General features: G+C 50.2%; 1 protein-coding gene across 1 annotated transcript in view; it reads left to right on the top strand.

Moving 5' to 3' along the window:
• Vdr (vitamin D receptor) overlaps positions 1-21,969 on the top strand; it is a 54,238-nt gene that overhangs the window by 6,397 nt on the left and 25,872 nt on the right. Inside the window, exons 2-3 of the mRNA XM_021183597.2 lie at positions 13,551-13,626; positions 17,217-17,364. Coding sequence (XP_021039256.1) covers positions 17,219-17,364 — 146 coding nt within the window. The 5' untranslated portion in view covers positions 13,551-13,626; positions 17,217-17,218. The remainder of the gene's footprint in view (positions 1-13,550; positions 13,627-17,216; positions 17,365-21,969) is intronic.

Here is a 21,969-nt window from a genome sequence, read left to right as displayed (position 1 = left end):
CAGGGTGAGGTAACTTTGGGTTTGTTATTCCTTGCTTTCTTTTCTAAGTTTCCATGTGTGTTTTTGAGACAGTGTACAGTGCTGGGTCGCATGGCGTCAGGGTGTTTACACACCATTCTCTGTCACATGCTTTTTCACGGGACCCATGTGCTCTTCCACACTGACACACATTAGTTAACGCTGCGATCGAGCGTTCCGTTGTTAAAATGCCACACGTTGTGTGTCCTCCCTCTTGTGGACAGTCCTCTGCATTGTTTCCAGTTCAGGGCTATTGTGAAATGATAATATGGTTGCTTCCTGCTTCATCTAAAGGCATCACTGGTTCACACAGGACCCCACGTTTGGAGTCGATATTAAAAACAAACAAACAAACAAAAAAAAAACAAACAGAACACATCTCGAAATTCTCCCTTTGGTTGTGAATGGAAGGCCCTTTTTTTCCTCCTGGTTTTCAATACTCAATATCAACTTCATCTCCAAAATGACAGAATTGTTCTAGACAAGTTTATGCAGCCACTTTTAGCTACGGTGATATTGTCATGGCCCTGGTTTCTGGCCGGTGGGGGTACTTGTCTGAGTCACTGTGGACAGGTGGGCCAGGCATTCTGAGACCTCTGTGACTGACCTCTAAGTATGACCAAAGTCTTAACTTTCTGGCCTTCCGTCAGGAACGGATGATGGATTGACCCCAAGTCTGCATGCTTACTAAAACCTCACCACACTTTAGTTCATCCCAGAGTCTAATGTGAACACCGAGACTATACTAGATGTTCGAGCAATACCCACTGAGTTGTGTTTTTGTCAAATGCTTTGGGGAAAGCACACATTTCCCTTGAATGTCAATTTTGAGACAATGACACGGAATGTGTAAACCGTCTGCAGTAGCTACTCGTAGGTAGCACTGAGGATAGGGCTACGATGGGATTCCTTATAGGGTTTCTAAGCTGCTCGAGAAATGCCAGGAAAGAGAGATGCTTCATTGGTCAGTTGTTGCGAGTCTGACCTTGTTTCTTTAGCTTTCTTACTTATCGACTCGGAAACAGCCGGAGGGCTGAGATGGGGGTAGCTGAGAAGTTGCCACAGGGAAAGGAGCCAAGTGCTCTCAATGTTGAACAGCCTGCCTGGGCATACTGCGGAAAGGAGTTATTAAGTATCCAGCATCCCGGTAGATACATAAACAGTCAGCTGCCCACCTAGCCACCCACCCACCGGACTAAAGAATGTGGCTGGCTGGGCAGTTGCAAGGGCCACCCTAGCTGTCAGTCAAGTCTGTAATTATTCCAGCCAGTCGGTGCCTGTTGATTCCCAGAGCAGACAAGTACCTGTGCCTTGAGCCTCACTCACCTTGGATGCCAGGCCCAAGCCAGGCTTAACTAAAGCCAGGACCTGACTGTCTTCCCCCCCCCCCCCCCCCCCCCCCCCCCCCCGCCCATGCTGCCCACACCCCCGACTCCACCCAGCATCTCTCTCCTGACAGCAACCTTTGACCCTTATGAGGTTAGCATATTATATAATGGCTGAAAGTCATGGTAACCAAAGGTTAGTAAAACTTAACATGTTCCAGGCACTGTATCAGATGCTTTTTTTATACCTCCCCCCCACCCCCCACTTATGACTCTGATTTATGAAGAGGAAATGGAGATTCAAAGGGATTAAGAGGTTGGCTTTTCTGCCCAAAGTCATTAAGTTACTACGAAAGAACCAGTACTTCAATTATGACTTTTCTAAACCGGAGAGGAGCCCTCTTCCCACCAGTTCTTGGTCATTCAGCTCAGACCTCAGGCCCCCCTCCCCTTCTCGTTCACGAGGTTTGGAAACGAGATGGCGAGATGGCCGGTGGGGTCTGGCCAGGGTAAGCAGGACAGCTTCAAGCTGGCCTGGAGATGCTGGAAAACACCTTCGGGGCAGAGTTCTTTGTTCCAGATGGCTCTGAATTTCCGGCCTGGTGCCAGGGATGGGAAGTTACCTCTGCCCAGCCTATTTGGCAAGCACACGCACATCTTGGGTGCCATGATGCTCAGGGGCTGGGGGGGAGGGGCTGCCTCAGGTAAAATTCCATCTTAATGAACTGCACTTGAGATCTGAGGCCTTTGTTAGAGTCCCACGTGCAGCCTGGGAAACTGGAGGTGAAGGGAAATAATTCAAATTAGGTGTCTCCTGATAAGGTCCCCAGATGTCCTGATTCTGGGAAAAGAGAAAGAATCTAATCCATAGTAGAATCCCCTTGAATGGCAAACGGCTGAATAGTTGAGGCTGCGGCGGCCTGGGTGAGGAGATCTTGGACCTTACCATGCTGGGATGATGTCTTCAGTTGCCGAGTCCTCATTTCTCCTACAAGCCCCAGTAACAGGTCCCATCCCAGAAAAGTCCTGACTCAACACAGGGTCCTACCTAGCACAGCCTTATCCAGACAAAGCTTATTAGATACAAATACCTTTGTGTGCAGACAGACTGAGTATGCCTATGCCGAGCCACAGAGGCCCAGAGAAGGACAGCTGTTTGCACGGTTACGCTACCTTTAAAACCCAGGCTGACGTTTAGGTGAATCTTCCACAGCGATTATACCCACTGGGCACAGTCACCAGCACCTAAAGTGACTGAGCAGGCGCCGTGTGCCAGACACGGGACTAAGCAGTTGGCCCGAATTAGCCCATGGACGCCTCACTGGCGTAGAAGGTGTGGACTGTGATTTCTCTCATCTCGTAGATAAGGAAACGGAAGCTGAGAGAGAGAGAGAGAGAGAGAGAGAGAGAGAGAGAGAGAGAGAGAGAGAGAGATTGTGAGGGCAGCCAGTACAAGGGAGGGACTAGGGACTGGGCCCAGCCAGGTAGGCTGGCTCCAGAGCCACTGCCCTTTCAGCTGTGTTTCGGGGTGGTGCAGGGGCCAAGGCCAGAGAGTAAAGCTGGAGGTGAGAGAGACTGAAGGACTTCCGGCTGGTATTCAGATAGGGCCCACAGTAGGCCTGCAAAGGTGTTGCTGGAGCCACAGCCCAGTGTGGCCTCATGATCCAATTAGGTTTTTATAGCAAGCTGGACATGCTAGATATGAAGTATGTGGGTTTGGTTCTGTTTTTAAGTAAAACCCACCCACCTCTCCCTGTCTCTTTCTTTTTTTCTCCAGTGCACATGGGGAATGGGGTTGTGTGCATGTGTGCGTGTGCACGTGCATGTGTGTGGGTCAGAGGTCAGGCTCAAGCGTCGTCCTCTGTCCCTCCTACACCTGTTTGGCTGAGATGTTATCTCTGACTGACTCCTCTCCAGGATTACAAGCTCAACACCCACCATGCTGGCTTTTATGAATGCTAAGGATCCAAATGGTGGTACTTACGCATGTCGAGCACTTTATATCAGTCGGAATCTCTCTGTTTTTAAAGATAATGATTTTTGTTTTGGTAGGGGGAGTCAGAGGCAAGGTTCAGGACAGGGTTTCACTGTGTGGTCCTGGCTGTCCTAGAACTCAATCTGTAGACCAGGCTGGCCTTGAACTCACAGAGATCTGCCTGTTTCTGGGATTAAAGGAGTGAGCCACCACCACCCAGCTGATAATGAATTTTAAAAACTTGCAATCTCTGTTGGTGAGGAAGGTAAGCAACAGAACACAGGGCCAGGAGGCCCTCTGGGCTCTCTGGCACTCTCCACAGTGAGTGCTGCTTCTCCAGAGCAAGTCAGAGAAAGCCTCTCCCTAGAGGAGTAGAGACTACAACCCCCCCGCCCCTTGCCCACCATCTGTGGTGAGCGATCAGGAGAGAGTTCAGATTTCCCCCTCCCTGTTGTTCTATCTCTCCGGTCAGTGGTCCCCCATGAGCATCAGAGAGAAAGTCATCAAGAGAAAGTTTTTAAAAAGCTAACAAGGCCAGGGGTGTGGTTCAGTTGGTAGAGTGCTCGGCCAGCACACCCAGAGCCCTGGGTTTGACTCCCCAGCATGGCATAAACTGGGTTTGGTGGCACACACCCGTAATCCCACCATGCGGGAAAGGAAAGCAGGAGATGAGACGTTCAAGGTCATCTTTGACTATGCAGGGACTTAGAAGCCAGGCTGGACTACATAAGACACTGTCTCAGCCAAACAAATAAACAAACAAAGCAGCAAGTGAAACCACAAGGAGCTAAAACAGTTAAAGAAAGGGGTGCGAGGCAAAAATGAAACAAAACCACACAGACAATGGAGCTTTGTTATAAACCTGCTGCTCAGCATACACTACAAAGGGCCTCTGTGACTGAGCCTGGGGCTGGGGATTGAACCTGGGACTCTGTGGTCCAGCACTGAAATCCACTCCCAAGCCCTGTTTTGCATCAGCTTCTCCCCAGCTGGACTTGGTGCTCCTGGGAGCCGGCAGAGAGCTGACCATGCTCCTCTGATCCTTAAACATGTCTTTCTTCGCTTCTGCCTTCTTCCTGAGATCTGGTCCTCCCCTTCAGTGCCTGGGAGAATCATAGTCAAGCAACAGCTAACGTTCCTACAGATGGAGCGTGACGGTTTTTATTACACATTTGGAAGTGTTTTATCTCAGCTGATTCAACAGTCCGGTGAGATTTGTATAGCTTACTTGAGACTCTTTGTAGGAGCAAGAGCTATGCATGGAGACCTACCATCCCTGGCTCCCACAGGGCCGGACTATCACTTTGTACCCAGTCTACAGGTGGTGGCAGGTAGCAGCAGGTGCTGATAGATAGTCGCGACTGAGTTCTGCCGACTACTGAATTGCTACATCTCTTTAAAGCCTGGCTCCAGAGGCAGTAGGCAGCAGGCATGTGAAAAGGGCCTAAGAGATTGGTGGCCCATGGCCAGCTTCTACCCCCTACTGCCTGTCACCCTGAGCTATTATTCCAAAAGCCGGGCAGAAAATAGCTCACTCGGGGGAATTATTTTTGTCTCTGTTAAACTTCAATCCAGAACCCGGCTACGGAACTGTTTTTCAGGTCAGGAGGAGTTCTGGGATAGAATGGGGAAACAGTGGATAGAGGGGTCACCCACCTCTCCTCCCAGGGGCAGGAAGGACCATGGCCACTGGCCTAGCCTAGAAAGCTGCTCACTGGATGCTCAGCTGGCAGCGGCTCCAGGTACACGGTGATGCGGTGAAGCCGGCCTGGAAGGGAAGATGGTAGTGAGAGAGCACGGTTGATCATCATCACTTCCTCTCTGCAAAGCCTAGCTCCAGGGGACAGCAGGCAATGGGGGTGCGGGAGCAGGGGCAGGCTAAGCACACCATGCTTTCTGCTCTAGTCCTTTGTGGAGCGGGGCTCTGAGTGGCTCTTTCACACCCTTCTCCACGATGTTTGTTCTACTGGCAAATTGAAGACAGGGGGCGTGCGTTCCGCCTCAAGGGGCCTACGGCTCAGCGGCTGGGCTCAGGGGGCAAGCTGACCAAGAGCCACCGTCTGCTTAGGTCCCTGTTTGTGGGCAGCAGGTTACTGACTACCAGAAGAGAGAAAAGCCATTCTTCTCAGGACCCAGGGGCTAACTCCTCCTCTCTCCTGAGAGGAACAGGAAGATACCCAATGGGCAGGGGTTGGGCAAGGATCTTTCCTACCATCCTGTGGCCCTGGGAGACACTCCCCCCCAAAAAAAGTATTTGGCTTGATATATTTAATTCAAGCATTGTTTTCCCTTGGAGCTTTGAGGGTAAGGTGAGGCTTGGGTGTGGATCACCAGTGAGTTTGGACATCTGGTCTCAATATGGGTTGGCATATGTTTATAGACAGCCTGCCACCCCTGCCCATGATGTCCGTTGTTTGTGAGCGCTGTATATTTTCACACCCGGCCGCTTCCTGCTTCCTTCATGTGATTCCTGGCAACAAGGAGGTGGCTCGTTGGCCGAGAGGGCAGGGTAGGCTGAGAGGCCCGGCAGAGGCAGATTTGGAGATCTGGAAACTGGGAGGTGTCTGTGCTTCCTGTGCCGGGCAACCATATCTTGCCACTCTGGACAACTTGACGAATGGAAGAAGAGCTGACTGGGGATGCGGAGCTGCCTTTCCTCCAGCTTACGTCCGCCCTTGTTAAACCATTTGTTCTTTTGATAATCTCTCATGAAACCTTTTTTTTTTTTCTTTTGGCCTCGAGCTGGGCTGCAGCGTTCTAGTATTCTCTCTCCCTTGCCTCACCCTCCTAGCTCAGTGACTAATGGTTCTATGAGAATTCCCCTAGGGCTCTGGGTCTATACCACATCCCGTGGAGATGAGGCCAGGGGCTCCCCTACATAGTTTTATCCTCTCTTGTGCTTACCTGCTCTATAACATGGCACCCTCAATCAAGGGTTCCTATTTGCCACCCCTGTGGACCATAAGCTTCAAGAAGTCCAGAGCTACATCACACTCATTGTATACTTCCAGCTTCTAGGGCCAGCTTTGTCTTGTAGTGGGTGCTAAGGCTAGGCAGAAGTCACCGTCAAAGATCAAATAGCAAGCTGGGCAGTGGTGGCACACGCCTTTAATCCCAGCACTTGGGAGGCAGAGGCAGGCAGATTTCTGAGTTCGAGGCCAGCCTGGTCTACAGAGTGAGTTCTAGGACAGCCAGGGTTACACAGAGAAACCCTGTCTCAAAAACAAACAAAGAGTAGCAGCCAGGGAGATAGCTCAGTGGGGGAATGCTTGTGTGGCATGCTCAAGGCTGTAGTTTCAGACCTCAGTACAAAATAAGGTAATGGAACCCAGTGTCCACCACTGTGAGGTCAAGAAGAAACGTCATTGCCTCCTTGCCCTCCAATGGGTCCCTAGAGGGATCTACACACAAGGATGACAAGCGCTTGGGCAAATGAAAGGTATGGGAGCATTCTAACCAAAACTGGGGTGCAGCTGGTGTTGCTTGGGGTGACTGCTGGTGTCCTCTAAGGCTGAGGTTCTCCCACTTGGCCTAGGCCTTGAGAAGCTGCTTGGACACATGGCAATAGCTCTCTCCTCACTAAGGACCCAGTTGGTCCCTCATGGGAGCTGGACCTTGTCACGCCTGCTTATCTCAGAGAAGCCTGGAGCCTCTCACTGATTCCAATGCAGGCCTCAGAGCCTGTCCCACCTAGAATGAATGAAAAGCCAGTGAAGGTCTCACTGCAGGCAGCATCAGGCCCTTTGACAGGATCTTCTAGGACCTGGGGCAGCCAGGGTTTCAGGGTACCACATCTCTGATGGTTACCTCCCAGCTCCAGCCCCTGGCACTTGCCTTTCCCTGTGTCCCTATACACAGCGGTAGGCAGGAATAAGGTGAAGGTCACCTGTGTCCTCATAGCAGACAGGGGTACAGCTTGGGGCCTGCATGAATTCAGTCCCTCTGTGGTGAGGACAGAGGTGTGAAAGGGGACAGATGCCAGATATGGCCAGGGGTTAGTAAAGAGTAGCAACTGATAAACCACAGCAATATCCTTCTTATGGAGAGAGCCTAGGAAAGCCCATCTTCCTATGGAGATAGACAGGCCAGTTTCTCTGCTTATTTAGAAAGAGAGAAATGATTCATCTTCCTCTAGTCTGAGAAGCCAGTGTTTTATAAGCCATGGCAAGTGGGTGGGCTGGCTAGTTATTTAAGCAACCCGGCAAATGTGTGACTTCCTGAGCAACATCTGGGATGGAGATCTTAGGGCAGAGTGTAGGATTCCTGCCCTCCCCAGTCTAGACCCTGCAGCGCCTCTCATTCTTCTGGCCGATCTAGCAAACACAGCTCTGTGGTGATGATGGCCTTTCGGGCATCTCCTCTGGTCCTCACAGCAGACCCAACGGTGGAGCACTGCTGTGTCACCATTTGTGGATGAGCAGCCAGGGAAGGACACTGAGGGACAGGGATTGGGTAGTAAACAGTATCCAGCTGGCTTTAGAGGCCAGACTGCCAGTGTCTCAGAACTCACAAGGACCTGGAGTATTACGCGGCCACTGATGCAAAAAGAATCCGAGTGACAGAAATGGCATCATATTCAGCAGGGAAATAAGGAAACAAACAAACAAACAAACCTGGCCAGGGTCAACTAAGGGCAGGGAGCCGAGGACCTCCAAATATTCAGGCATTCTTCCTGGGCTCCAATGAACCAGCCTCCGGAACTTCCGCAAGCATCCCAGCCTGGAGAAAGAGGCACAGGGCACCCAAAGCTGGGCTTGGGGATACCTTGTGTAGTGTTGTTTCTGCTTTGCTTTGTTTTGTTGAGACAGGGTTTCTCTGTGTAGCCCTGGCTGTCTTGGAACCGGCTCTGCAGACCAGGCTATCCTCAAATTTACAGAGATCCACCTGCCTCTGCCTCCCAACTGCAGGGATTAAAGGAGTGCACAGCAGGCCCCACCCCACCAGGGGATGTCTCAAAAGAAGAAACATTGTATCTACTGCCCAGTGAATTTTTTGTCTGGTGTTGTTTTCAAAAACAAAGACCCCAGCCGGGCGTGGTGGCGCACGCCTTTAATCCCAGCACTCGGGAGGCAGAGGCAGGCGGATTTCTGAGTTCGAGGCCAGCCTGGTCTACAAAGTGAGTTCCAGGACAGCCAGGGCTATACAGAGAAACCCTGTCTCGAAAAACCAAAAAAAAAAAAAAAAAACAAACAAACAAAAAAAAAAATAAATAAAAACAAAGACCCATTTAGCTCTCAGCTATATCAGCAATTGCAGGGTTGGATACTCACAGGGGTCTGGATTTCCCTATATGCTTGGGGTTGATCTAGTTTTTATTTCTTGATCTCCAAGTCACTGGGGATGGGGTAATCCCCCTTCTCCCACCAACTTTGACCTATACCAGACATCCCTGAACAAAGCTCCCACCTTGCTACCCTGGGAAGGTGGGCCCACATGGAGGAAGATCAGGCCAGGTGTAGCTTCTTCCCATCTCCGTGGCTTCTAGCAATCCTGACTCCTTGCCCACTGGCTATGAAGGCTGAAGCCAAGAGCTGTGTGTATGGAGATGGAGGAGAGTGTGGAGACCTCAGCTGCCTTTCTATTTCTCAGTATTTGTTGTATGGGTGGGGTTGATATCAATTGGTCACGACATTGTTATCAGGGCTTTTACAGGTGCCTTCCCACAACCGCCTTAAAGAATGAACCCCATTCTATGTATGGCGAATTATTCTTAGACCAGGGGGTGGGGTGAGGAGGGGTGGGGAGGAAACACTGTCTTGTTCTGTAGCCTTAGATAAGTCTCTTTCCTTCAGAGGGCCTCAGTTTCCCTCAACTGTCAAACCCGAGAGATTGGTGTTATGTCTCAAGACGGGGGACTGACTCCCTGTGTGCCTCACCAGCCCCTGGGGGCTGCCCACGCTTTCCAGCGACGATGGGGCCTCCTGCCTGTTACCCTGAGAGCAGTAATCAGCCCAGAAATCTTGTTGACAAAGCTGAGGGCAGCGTTTCCACTGGAAAAAAAAGCAGCTTGCAGGAATAATTGTTGCTGATAAGAAGTGAAAATCCTCCCAGCAAGCCACGCGACTCCTGTCGCGTCGCCTGTGGCCTCCCAGCTCTGAATTTTGTCCAATTCTGAGACACCCAGACGTGACAGGACCATCAGCCAAGGGATTCTTGGAAAATGGGAATTTGTAGCCTGGCTTCTATGGCATGACTGTCTAGCTATTGATGCTGTGGGGTACCAGGTCATGACTTTGAAGGGTTCTCAAGAGATATATATCAGAGATAGATAGTCTCAAAATGGCTGATTAAGAACCACCTCGAAGGGTAGACTTCCTGTCAACGGCTGGGGCGGTCAGCCACTGGATTTACTATTTTTCAGTGAGAGGTTAAATATGTTTGTTAAGCATAATAAATGTGCTGAGGACAGAGGCAGCAGCAGGCTGTTGTCGTCGTGGTTGCAGCACAGGCAGCCCCACTCAGGCTTCTGCCAGCCCCTTCCCTCCCACAGAGGCAGACACAGCCTCGCCTTGTAGAAACCATGAGCTTACAGGGGGAATCAATGAAACTGAAATGAGCCTAGAGTTTCCTACCCCTCAGAGGCTACCCCATTCACACCGTTACATTGTAGGTTTTGTTATTTGCTAGCTGGTGGCAGAAAAGTCATCTTTTCTAATTGCACAATGATCCCACGTGGTGGCCCCTCTAAGCCCTACCAAAAAGACCCCAAGGGGATGGCCTTTTAGGCTCCTCTGAAAGAAGCTGGCCCAGCACAGCAATCGAAACCTACGTGGCTTCTGTACATAATGAGCTTTCTAAAATTCATCCAAAGAGAGTGAGTCGACATGAGAGATATTTCTTCCTTTTCATTAAAACCGACGGGAATGTTCGAGGAAGGCCCTAAGATGGCTGGGTTAGGTGGCGGTAGCTCACCTGTCAGTGATGAGATGTTCTGGCACAACTGGTAACCATAGGGGCTTCACATTGGGAACTGTAGCCTGCATAAGCTATTTCCCAGCCGTTCTCATTCATTCTCAATCTACCGTGTAGAGGTGGGAACAGCGAGCAAGAAGTAATTTAATGCAGTTTGATTGGACAGTACTTTCTCCCCTTTCTTATTTCACTCTGCACCCCGACCCCAACCTCAGCTTCTGGGAGATAATGCTGAGATGGGTCCAGAGGTATAGACAGGACGTGGTATGGAGGGGGTGGGGCAGAAGGATGGAAGTGTGTCACAGTGGCTGGCCCTGATACCGCTGTGCCTAGGTGACAAGTTAGAAGGGTCATACAGAGCACATGCCGGACAGAGAAAGATGGTAAAATTAAAAAATAAAAATAAAGTAAGAGACAGGCATGTACACACACGTCCACGTGCAGAGTTCTTAGCAGGCCTGCTTACCCTAGAGGAGTCCACTGTGCAGTTCTCTCTGTAGGTGTGAATGTCAGGAAGAGGGACTCTCTCCCCTGTGGAGAAATGACTTGGTTTCCAGTTTTCTTCTAGAAAGAGTAGGGGCTTTGAACAAGTGTCAACCATTAAAAAGCTGAGTTTTGATCACTGTGGTCCCAAGCTGGCTGAAGACCCCCTCTCCTGGAAACTCATTGTCCACTTGGGGTATATTGGGGGAATATTAAGGGTCATACTGTTCACCGGGCGCTATACTCTTCCTGTTTATTAGCATCTAAAGATGAGCATGCCACCCAAGTATGCTGCGGCTTATCAGGGGTCAATTTCAGTGACGACCTGTTGCATTGGAACTTCCTTGGAGCTGGAGAAGACTTCAGTGGTTAGCCCCTTTCCAGCTTCAGGTCACCTGCACACTCACAACTCAGTCACCCTCAGAACCCTGAAGGGAGACTCTAGCATGAGTACAGGGCTTCATCTGAGCTCAGGGTCTTCGCTGCCGGAACGTGGCACCTATAGCTTGAACCGTGCAAGTGGGGGCGACAGGGAGGCAACCGTTGTGACATCGGTGCTGGGCAGGAACTGTGTGATCTCATTTCTTGCTAAGGCAAGGTCAGGGCCAGGTCAGGGTTAGGAGCAGGTGGCTCTGGGGACAGCCCCAGCAGAATCAGTGGGGTATTCTCTGTGCTCAGAGTAGATTTACAGGACAGGGGACATGAAGTGTTTTTTTCCACTGGTCCCCATTTTAAGCCTGTGTCTCTGACCCACTTTCATATCAACTTGACCTTGGACCCAGAAGCTGACTCGAACGTAATTTCTTCTGAAAGGCCCATCTAGTGTTTGATTGGACGGCAGATGACTGTGTGGTGGACAGAATTTCCCAGATGAGGGAACTGACATCAATTCTTCCCTCAGGATCCAGGGATTGTTGTCTGTGTTATCTCCCGACTTAGTAGACAATAAGGCTGTCCAGGCTTAAGGCTGGGGATGCAGCTGAGCAATTTCCCACTGGGAGTGTGGATGGAGACTCAGCTAAGCTCCAAACAGTCCGCTTCCCTCGGTTTTCCCATCCCTAAAACAGGGATAATGACAGTGCTGCCTAATGAGGGTGTGGTTAGGCTTAACTAGTGAAGCCTGTGAAGGTCCTGGAGCAGAGCCCAGTACAGAGCCGTAGGTGTCTGCTCTGATGACTGTCACCGGGAATGGGAGGGGTTTGTAGAAGGCAACTTTGGCGATGGAATCAGCTTGCCCTCGTTTGCCCTTGCTGGTACCACCCACCGGTGAAAGACGCTCTGAACTTTGGTTTGGGTATCTATAAAAATGAGAGTTCTCCCCTCGCCCCCCCTCCCCCCAGCTCAAAGACTACTGTGAGGATTAAACTAAATAAAGTATGTATCGCTTAGCAGTTCTAGAATGTGTTAGATAGACTCCAGATTTTTTTTTTCCTTTTAAGTTCAAGGGTGATGGTCTACCTGAATGAACTCTGACCTCTGAAAGCCTTAGAGGTTGAAGACAGGAAAGCAATGACCCCCTTCTTACCCATTGTTTTCACCACAGACTTCCTAAAAAGCAGGAAGGAAGCCTAGTAAATTCATACACCGCTGGGCAGTGTGGTCTCAGACCCATGAGCCACGGGAACAGATGGGACACCTGTCTGGCCTGGTTTCCCCCAGCAGACACACCTCCCATCACTCATAGCCTGCAGTGGGGCAGCCTAGATCCGATCATATTGTCTAACCTTTACCTCTGTTGTTCCTAACGAGCTGGTGGTACCCAAGGGTTAGCCAAGGCTTGGGGACTGGGAATTCTAGGGTTGGTCCCAGGTCTTAGAGGCCTCCTAGGCTGTTCCCTCCCCTACCTAGTCAGGCCACTGTGAAACAGATCTCTGGAGAGCAGCAACAGCCGGCAGACTGGACACTTTCTGCTTGGGGTGTGGTTTAAAGTACCTTTCTAGGGCTCAGGTACCAGGACCCTCATGTATATGTATTTCCACACTCACCTCGTAGTGTTATCAGGGAGGGAGTGTGGTGTGAGCATATGTGTATGAATCTGTCTGTCTCACAGTAGATAGATGGAGGAAGAGTGAAATTTTTCCAAACCCACCTTGGAAACCAGTCGTGCCTCTAGGACCTAGAGTCTGGACCATGGATCAGTCCTGCCTCAGGCTTTGCATGTCTGGAGAAGAGCTGACAGTGGCAGGAAACATCCTGTTAGAAGTCTGTGTGGTGCGGTCCCTTCCATCCCCACTCCCACTCTCCACAACAGATCACAGATGCCTGCCCATGGCAACTCCCCAGAGGCCAGGGCCCCGGGCTGCCATCACAACCCTCGTAGTTCCTGGCACTGAAGATCTCTGCAGTCCTACCTGGCTCACCATCTAGCCCTCAGCCGCATTCTAGGCTGCCCTGTGTTCTACTTCCCAGAGTATCCCCCAAATCTGCAAGGGGTAGCAGGGGCATCCTGTCTGTCTCAGACAGGGGAACTGTGTGGGAGGAAGCAGAAGGGAGAAAGAGACGGGACATGCATCCAGGAAAGACCGAGCACACGGGAGCACCTCACTGACCAGGAGGGAGCTCTAATTCTCACCCTGTTCCAATTGCCACCCTCACTTCATGCAACAGTTGCGTGCCGCTCGCCCTCTGCCTTGAGGGACAGCCATTCTGATTGCTATCCAGTTCACTTCTCATCATCCCTGGCAGCAACAGCTGTCCCCAAAGACACTTTCTTCCTGTTTTTATCTCAGGCCCGAATTCCCCTGGCAGGTCTTGTGCGCCATGCTGGGCTCCTTAAAGGACTGGTTTGGGAGATCAAAGATACCTTGGGTAAAATGTCTCCTCCTTGTTCATTTCAGAGTTCTTTTGGTTGGACAGATCTGTGAGTCTTCCCAGGAGAGCACCCTTGGGTTCTGCTCGCCCCTGCTCCTTCAGGTACGTGTGTCCTCATCAGCCACAAGCTCCTTAGACGTCTCTGTGTGGTTGGGTGGCAAGGAGAGGTCACTGCAGAGTAGCAGGCAGAGGGAGGGCAGGAACGCTGGCCAGCCTTTGCACATATGGGACCCATAGCAGCAAACCTGTGGCTGGGACTCTGGTGTGGGGGACAGGGTAAGAGCTGGAGCTCCCTCAGAGTCAGTGGGGTCCTCCAGTGTGTTTGATCTTCCTGGTTGTGCATCCCATCTTCTCTTTCTCCCTTCTGCACACCGTGTTCTCTACCTGTGCCTCCTGGAACGCCTAGCATCCAGAACCCTCGAGTCCTGAGCCTCCCCACTCTATGTGGATTCTGGTGAAGCGCTGGCTTCCTAGTTGTAGTAATAGCCCCAGGCAGAGCTGGCCGTTCTCTCTGCTCTCCTGCAATGATCTTGTTCGCTCTGGGCCCCTTGCTGCCAGATCTGGCCTTTCTTTCCAGCCAAGTGCAATGGCTCCCAGCCCCATGCCAGGAGACCCCCGATGAGAAGGCAATGCCTCTCCTGTGGCAGAACTGCACTGTGCCATGCTGTGGCTCCGTAGCTCCAGCTGGATTGCATCACAACCTCTTCAATGAGATCATGCGATGTTGGACTCACCTTGTTGGACTGAACTAACTGGTATTCTCCCTCAGCTCCCATTTAATTCTCTTTTCCCACCAACCCCCCAGGACGCCAGGGGCCCAGCTGACCCCAGCTCTGTAGCAACTCTATGGTGCTATGGTGCGGCAGAGGCATCTCCAGTGACCTGGGGTGAAACCACAAGCATCCCAAACAGCTTCTCCTGTTACCCCATAATGACACTGGGCCCTGAGATCCTTGCCCGTCCGTATCTTAGATGCCTGCTGTGTCCTAGAATCTTGTAGGAGTCTCCCTGGATGTAGACTCATCCCATCGGCGTGTTCAGCCTTCTGACATCTCAGCACAACATCACAGCCACAAAGTTCATGCTTGAGAGATACACAATCAAGTTAATAAAACCCATCAAACACACAGGCACACACACACACACACACACACACACACACACACATGTACACACACATCTTAGGTGTTAAGTAAGTTTACATTTTTTGTGTGGAGCTATATTTATGGCTACCTTTGGCCACATATGGTGCACGGGCAACAGGTTGCACACATCTATGTAGAGATAATGCTACCAGACACTAGTCACTTTCCCTTTCATTTTTAATTGTTTTGAGATTAATAAGTATTTCAGGGGCTGGAGAGGTGGCTCAGCAGTTAAGAGCACTGACTGCTCTTCAAGAGGTCCTGAGTTCAATTCCCAGCAACCACATGGTGGCTCACAACCATCTGTAATGAGATCTGACGCCCTCTTCTAGTGTGTCTGAAGACAGCTACAGTGTACTCACATACATGAAATAAACAAATCCTTAAAAAAAACATATTCGAGGGCTGTTGGGTGGGCTCAGTGGGTAAAGACACAGGCTGCCAAGCCTGGTGATCTGAGTTTACTCTTGGGGACCCACTTAGTGGTGAGAGAGAATCAGCCCACCCCTCACCTTGTCTTCTGACTCCCACAAGTGTACCATGGTGTGTGTGCAGGGTACATGACCTCCCCACAGAGGCATGCGAAATAAATAAGTAAGGGTAATTTAAAAAAATTTACAAAGAGAGCTTTCAGATATGCATAGAAGGCACATAAAGCATTATATACATATACACATACACATATACATATGTACATATACATATGTACATATACATATATACATATACGTATATATATTAATAGGAATGGGATAGATACCTGCCATTCAAAGAGAATATTGCTCCTATATGATGCTGTGTGTTCCTGTCCATCATCAGCTTCATCTCTTTGGGGATTTTCTTTGTTTTTCACTTTTTCCTTTTAATCAAAGTATACGGTATATTTATGTAAGTGTGTATGCACCTGCAGGAATCATAATTCATAAGTCTGAAATGAGCTGCAAAGGAAATATATCAGTAATCCCACTCTTGCTATGTAACAGTTCCCAGGAACAGTTCACTCAGAGTAGCCATCTGTGTGGCTTTCTTTGGGGGAGGGGTGGTGACAATGTCATATCCTTGCTTGCCTGCTTCCATTCTTCCTTTGTCACGAAGCTCTTCATGACATAAGAACAAAAGTAAAGTGTCTGGGCCATACATTTGCCAGTTGGGACTTCTCTAGGCTTCCCTCTGGGAGCTGTCACATCCGTACTACCTTACGACCAGTGTTGGGGAGGTGGTGTTGGGGTGCAACGAAATCAGACTAATGAGCTTTGAGATCCCACAGCCTCAGAACCTCCCTCTCTCACCTACTATACCTGAGCCTGGGTCAGAAGCAGACATGCATCCCCCTCATCCCTATCTGAGAAGCAGGTGCTCATCCCTCATCCCTATCTGAGAGGCAGGTGCTCATCCCTCATTCCTATCTGAGAAGCAGGTGCTCATCCCTCATCCCTATATGAGAAGCAGGTGCTCATCCCTCATCCCTATATGAGAAGCAGGTGCTCATCCCTCATCCCTATATGAGAAGCAGGTGCTCATCCCTCATCCCTATATGAGAAGCAGGTGCTCATCCCTCATCCCTATATGAGAAGCAGGTGCTCATCCCTCATCCCTATCTGAAAAGCAGGTTGCTCATCCCTCATCCCTATCTCTCTGCTATTTTCCTCCCGACCTTGCCTTGGGTCAGAGAAGCCACTCAGACATGCAATGACACAAGAACTGAGAGATTGAGTCCAAGAGCATTTTAGGGAGACATGAGATGTCCTAGAGTCATCTCGGAGCCCCACAACAGTCAGAGGCAGTAAGCAAAGCCAGGGGCCAAATTTACTAATGGAAAAGAAAGGTCAGCCATTTCTCGAGAAGGGCGTACCTGCGTTCCCTGTCTCTCCCTTTTCCTCAAGTGTGAGATCCATGTCTAGCTGATAATGCCCACTTATAGAGTCCATCTCCGAAAACAAAATTAGCTAATTGGTCCTGACTCACATCCGCTCGGAAGGACATCCAAACTCACACAAAGTGCACCGGAAACAAAGATGGAAAGACGTCACTAAGGGCACGGGGCCCTGGGCTGCCTGGCTGTAGGGAGCAGGCTCTCTCAGGACGAGAGCTTAGGTATCCATACTCTTGCTCTTCCTCTGTTTCTCTTGGAGGCCACACTGAGTAAGACACTGGCTCTGATCTGCCTGATCAAGTCGGCTGGGTGGGAGCCTGCGCCAAGGGGTGTGAACACATTTCTGCAGATCACCCCCAAAAGCAGACTGTCTCTCCTGATGAGGACAGTGGGGTACAGGGATGTCCACTGCCTCTCCCAAAGGAGCTGGCAGGTGCAGGGTTTGGATGTAGTGTGATCCTGAGCTTTGTTCTTTCTCTCTTGGCGAGGACAGCCATGCAGCAAGGGTTCCAAAGAACTCCCACTTTACTCTGTCTCCAGGAAAGCTCTCCACCAAAGAACTGCCACCCACTCTCCACCAGGAAGGGAAGGGTGGCCGGTGGCTACGCTGAAGGTGCCAGCTGCTTCTGGCATTGACTCTCACTGTGGCTGTGGCCTGCCTGCTCTTCTTACAGGGATGGAGGCAATGGCAGCCAGCACCTCCCTGCCTGACCCTGGTGACTTTGACCGGAATGTGCCTCGGATCTGTGGAGTGTGTGGAGACCGAGCCACGGGCTTCCACTTCAATGCTATGACCTGTGAAGGCTGCAAGGGTTTCTTCAGGTGAGTCCCCTCTCTAGAGGGAAGGAAAAGAGAGAGGCAAGCCTTTCCCTCAGGTGAGTCCCTCCAGAGGGAAGGAACTGAGAGAGGCAAGCCTTTCCCTCAAGGGGGCCTCTGTGCTTTCTGTGGAACATGGTGGCTCTCCCAGTTACTGAGAACCACGGGGTCTTTTCTCCTTGGATCTTCTCCGTCCCACCGTGTTCTCTGACCCCTCATGCCTTCCTGAGGTGGTTATTTCTTTTTACGAGCCCTTGACCCCGCTGCACTGAACAACATGTCTGTGTCCTTTTGAATGACCCTTCTTGCTGAGAGCTACAGCTTCCTCATTTAAGAGCCAGCCATGTCTCCGGGGAAGCCCCAGAATTTGGCCTTTCTGCTTGCCTCTTCATCCCTCTAAACTCTTCGATGGAACGAGAGAGACTAGAGCCTTCAATGGTTACCAAACCCGGTCTGTGCTGGACTCTTCACCCATAGACTGCTTTACCTAGGTGAGCCAGCGGCAGCTTGCCAGTCAATATCAGGGGTGTACACTGTTCCTGTTAGGTCAGTCAGGGCCAGTGTCTGCTTCAGCATTCTTTTTTAAATTTATTATTTATTCTTCTCTCATATATACTACATCCAGACAGCAGTTCCCCCTACCCAGCCCCTACCCCCCCCACACACACCTCCCCTGTTTTTCCGGTCCACTCCTCCCCTGGTTCCCTTCAGAAAATGACAGGCCTCCCAGGGATATCAACCGAGCATAGCCTATCACGTTCCAGCACTCTTCTTATGTGACCCCAGGATTGCAGGCACAGACTAGATGCGGACAGTACTGGGAAGGTCCAAAGATGGCCTTCCAAAAAAGCCAGGGATAGAGGACTAGAAAGAATGGGAGAAGGGGATCCAGGAAGCAGGAAGTTTGAAAAATTAGCATTCAGCTTGTGTTGGAAAGAGAATGTTCCAGAAGCAACTCCCTGGGACATAACTAGTGACTGCGGGCAGGTGGAAGAACAGGGCACTGTCAGGAAAATCAAGTTTGTAAAAGCAAATCAAGTTCAGAACCAGACGATGAAGCTCAGCCCGGTAGTCCAAAGTGGTAGGAAGTGGTAGGTAAACTCACCTGGCTTACAGAGAGGGAGAATCTGCGTCCAGGTCCTTGGAATGGGACACTCCTCCATCACAGGGGTCTGACTCACCAATTCTTTACTGGGGAGCCAGGGTTCCATGGCCTGGAGCAATTTTGATCTCTGGGCACTAGGGTTTCTGTTAGTGCTAATTACCTATTTGACCTGGCACAGGCTCCCCTCTTGGCTTCCCAGAAAGCTGCTCCCTAGTTAGGGAACCAGACCAAGAGTGTCGCTGGCTATTGTCTCGTAGTCACATCTATTAGGCCTCACGGCAGTGTGAAGCCCACACTGCTGAAGGGAAGGTCTTCCAGAGTTCAAGTCCTAAGTGCCAGGTGCCACCTGGACTCCTTGCTGTCAGCGCAGGCGGGGCAGCCACCTATGGAGAGACACAGGAGAGTCTGGGTGCACTCTGAGACCAACACCGTCGTAAAACTGGTCAAGAGGACATTGAGTGCTGTCCGTGCCATCGATTTAATGCTCGCCTTCCTTAATCGTTCTGAATGCCCCTGTGTTTCAGTTAACTGACTCTACACACGTGCCCACATCTGAGATTTAATGACATGATATGCAGAAAGTATAGAATACAGACAGGGTGGCATATGACTTTTCAGCCACACGGGCACATGCTAATTCCCCTTGGTGGAAATCTGCCCAATAAAAGTTTCTATAGCCATCCCAATACCCATCCTGGTATGTTTTCTTTCAAGCACTCGGTACCCACCAAATTTGAATGGACATAAACCCAGGAGCTGCCACACTTGAGACTCACTAGAGATCACATGTCACCAATCTCTAACTATGATGTTCCAACCGCTCTTGGAGCTGTTTCCTTCACTGATGGAGCCCCTTGCTCCCGAGTCACCTTACTCTTCCCATCTGCCTTTTCCCCTGGGACCCAGCTGTGGAAAATGGAACCCTAAGGGGCGACTTGGTCGATCAGGATACAGTGAAGGTCCATTTCTCACTCGAGGAGACCTAACTCCGAGATGCATTTGATTGATGCCCCCAGAGAGATCACTGTGGCTTTCCTTGAATTACGTTTGTAATTCTATAAATAAACTGTAAATAAATTCATATAGATGCAGGTGATACTCGTTGTGCGTGCATTCCATGTTTAAAACTGTTCCCAGCTGCCAAAATTTACCAGAACCGATCCTTGCCACACCTGGGTTGTCATTTATGGACGGTACAGAGCTGAATCACCTGGCACACACCCTCTCGGGAAAGGCTGGGCAAGGACACCATGCTTCTCTCTGTTCTAGCTCTCACTCTACACAAACATCTTTGTGTTTTTGTCATCCCCCCTCCCTCCACCCCCGTAGGCCTGGAGAGCATGTTAGACAAGAGCTCTCTCTACCACTGAGCTACCTCCCCCTCCATATCTTTCTTTTGGCTGTTTACCGACTTACTGCTCTGTTGCCTTTTTGGAAAAGTTTTTATAGTTATTGGTGGTCTTGTTACTTAAAATGGTTCCTAAGTTTAGTACTAAAGTGCTGTGCACTACTAGAATTCAAGAAGCCGTGGTTTACCTTGTGGAGAAAGCATGTGTGTGAGTTTCCCTCTGTGAGCGATGCAGTTTGTTGGTAGCTCATCGATAATAAGCCAGCCCTGTATGTATTTCAACAGGAAGACTTTAGATAGAAAGCGTACCTAAGTCAAGACGGTGAAGAATGTTGTAACTCAAGGCTCACAGGTGACAATGCAGCATTCAGGACTCCAGGGTTGACAGTGGCTTCAGAGACAGATCACTGCTCCTGTGGTGACAAGAATTAGTTGCAGAGCCTCCTTTCTCCCCACACCCATTTTACATAGTTGCTGGAGTACTCCATAGACTTATATCTGCCTATACCCCAAGAGGTGGCTGTCACCTTCTCCGTGTTAGACACAGCCTCCTTGGGGCCACAGAGATTCGTGAGACTAAGATACAGTTCTTCAGGAGCTCGCCCTACCTGTCATGGCAGCTCTAGGGAGAATTTTTGCCCCGGGCTACTCCCAAGCCCAGGGACAGGCTGTCTTCTTCAGCCATTAGTGTTTGGCTTCTAACTACTGAGACACTAGTTATTGTGAGCCCAGGAAGTCCAAGGTTCAATCAAGTCCAAGGGTGATGGTGAAGCTTGAAGTCTGGGTCATGGTTCGTTGTTCTGTGGTCGGGAGCTAAGAGTCCAGTGCTGGCCAGTTCCTCCCGTGGACTGTTCCATGGTCTATGCACTTCCTGTTCTTCTGGAGAAAATGAACGCCACAGATGATATTTATGGTATAAATAAAAGGCCTGCAAAGTAAACTTGTGGATGCCCAAGGCGTCTTGACTATACATTCAACAGGCAGAGCCTAAGAAAGTCCCAAAAGGTGACAAACATGTACAGCTACCTCATAAAATAGTCATGGGTAATCTATAGGTTAATGTAGATGAATTTCTGGTAATGAGTGGCTCTGTCTAATGTCTGTTGTAAAAACAAAGGCCTGGAAGACAAAGAAGGTTGTCCCAGGGACCCTCTGATGAAGAAAGAGAACAAGGTTGAGGAGGATATTCAAGAGGGGGTCCTGGAAAGTAGATTGGGACACAGTTCATTGTCTCCTTTTTGCCTTCCCCATCCTATTAATATCTGTTAACACAAACCTTGTGGACTGGTTGTGTAGCTCAATGGCAGAGTGTTTGAATATCTTGTACGAGGTTCCTAGATTGAACCCCTATCCTGCAATCAAACAAGCAAACAAACAAGACCAATGTGAAGCTGAGTGCTGCGAGCTCCAAAATAGGGAAAAAAAAAAATGTGTTTTCATTTGCTGGCCCCATTGTCCTTGGTGGCCTGGCTGATTATGGGTCTTCCAGTGCACAGTGGGTGAAAGGCAGGCGGGTGAGAGTCCAGGAACACGGGGAGTGGCTCTGCTTTCAGGAACATCGCCCGTCCTTTCTAGCTCTTCTAAGAACTCGCTGTGAAGGAAGCCGAGAAATGGGGAACTGTTCAGTTGATTCAAACCCAGAGTACGTAAATGAAGTCCAACGGATAGAAAAGGTGACCTTCTGTGGGCCCACGTCGGTGACTCACTGGGAAGTCACAGCTGCTGAAGAGAACTTTGTCCAGGTCAACTCTCCCTCTACCTATGCTACAGGCAGTGGGTGGTGATTGGCAGGTGGCCCCAAGAGTCATGGGCTTAAAGAAAAGAGACCAAAGCACAGAAGGAAGGTTAGTAGGACTGTCAAGAGAGACAGCATCACAGATAGAGAGAGGCTTCCATTTCCTTTTGGCATCTTTAGGAATCGAGACTATGGGGATTGGGGTGCTAATCTGAGCTGTCTGCATGAATTCCCCCCTCATACCCTGAGCATCCCATCTGTGAACAGGCAAAATAGAGCAGGAGGCTCACGTGGCTGGATGCTCCCCCTTCACGTCCAACCCATCCAGCCAGGGACTGCCAGTCACCCAGTCTTCTTCACCCGCCCCAGAGGAGTCTTTCAGACAACCCCTGCCTCTGCTCTTGTGTTGGGAAGGCCTGTGTT

The sequence above is a fragment of the Mus caroli genome, chromosome 15 (genome assembly GCF_900094665.2).
Source record: "Mus caroli chromosome 15, CAROLI_EIJ_v1.1, whole genome shotgun sequence".
In the NCBI taxonomy this organism is placed as follows: Eukaryota; Metazoa; Chordata; class Mammalia; order Rodentia; family Muridae; genus Mus; species Mus caroli.
Note: the sequence above shows the minus strand (reverse complement) of the source record. Positions and strands in the feature narration are given on the sequence as shown.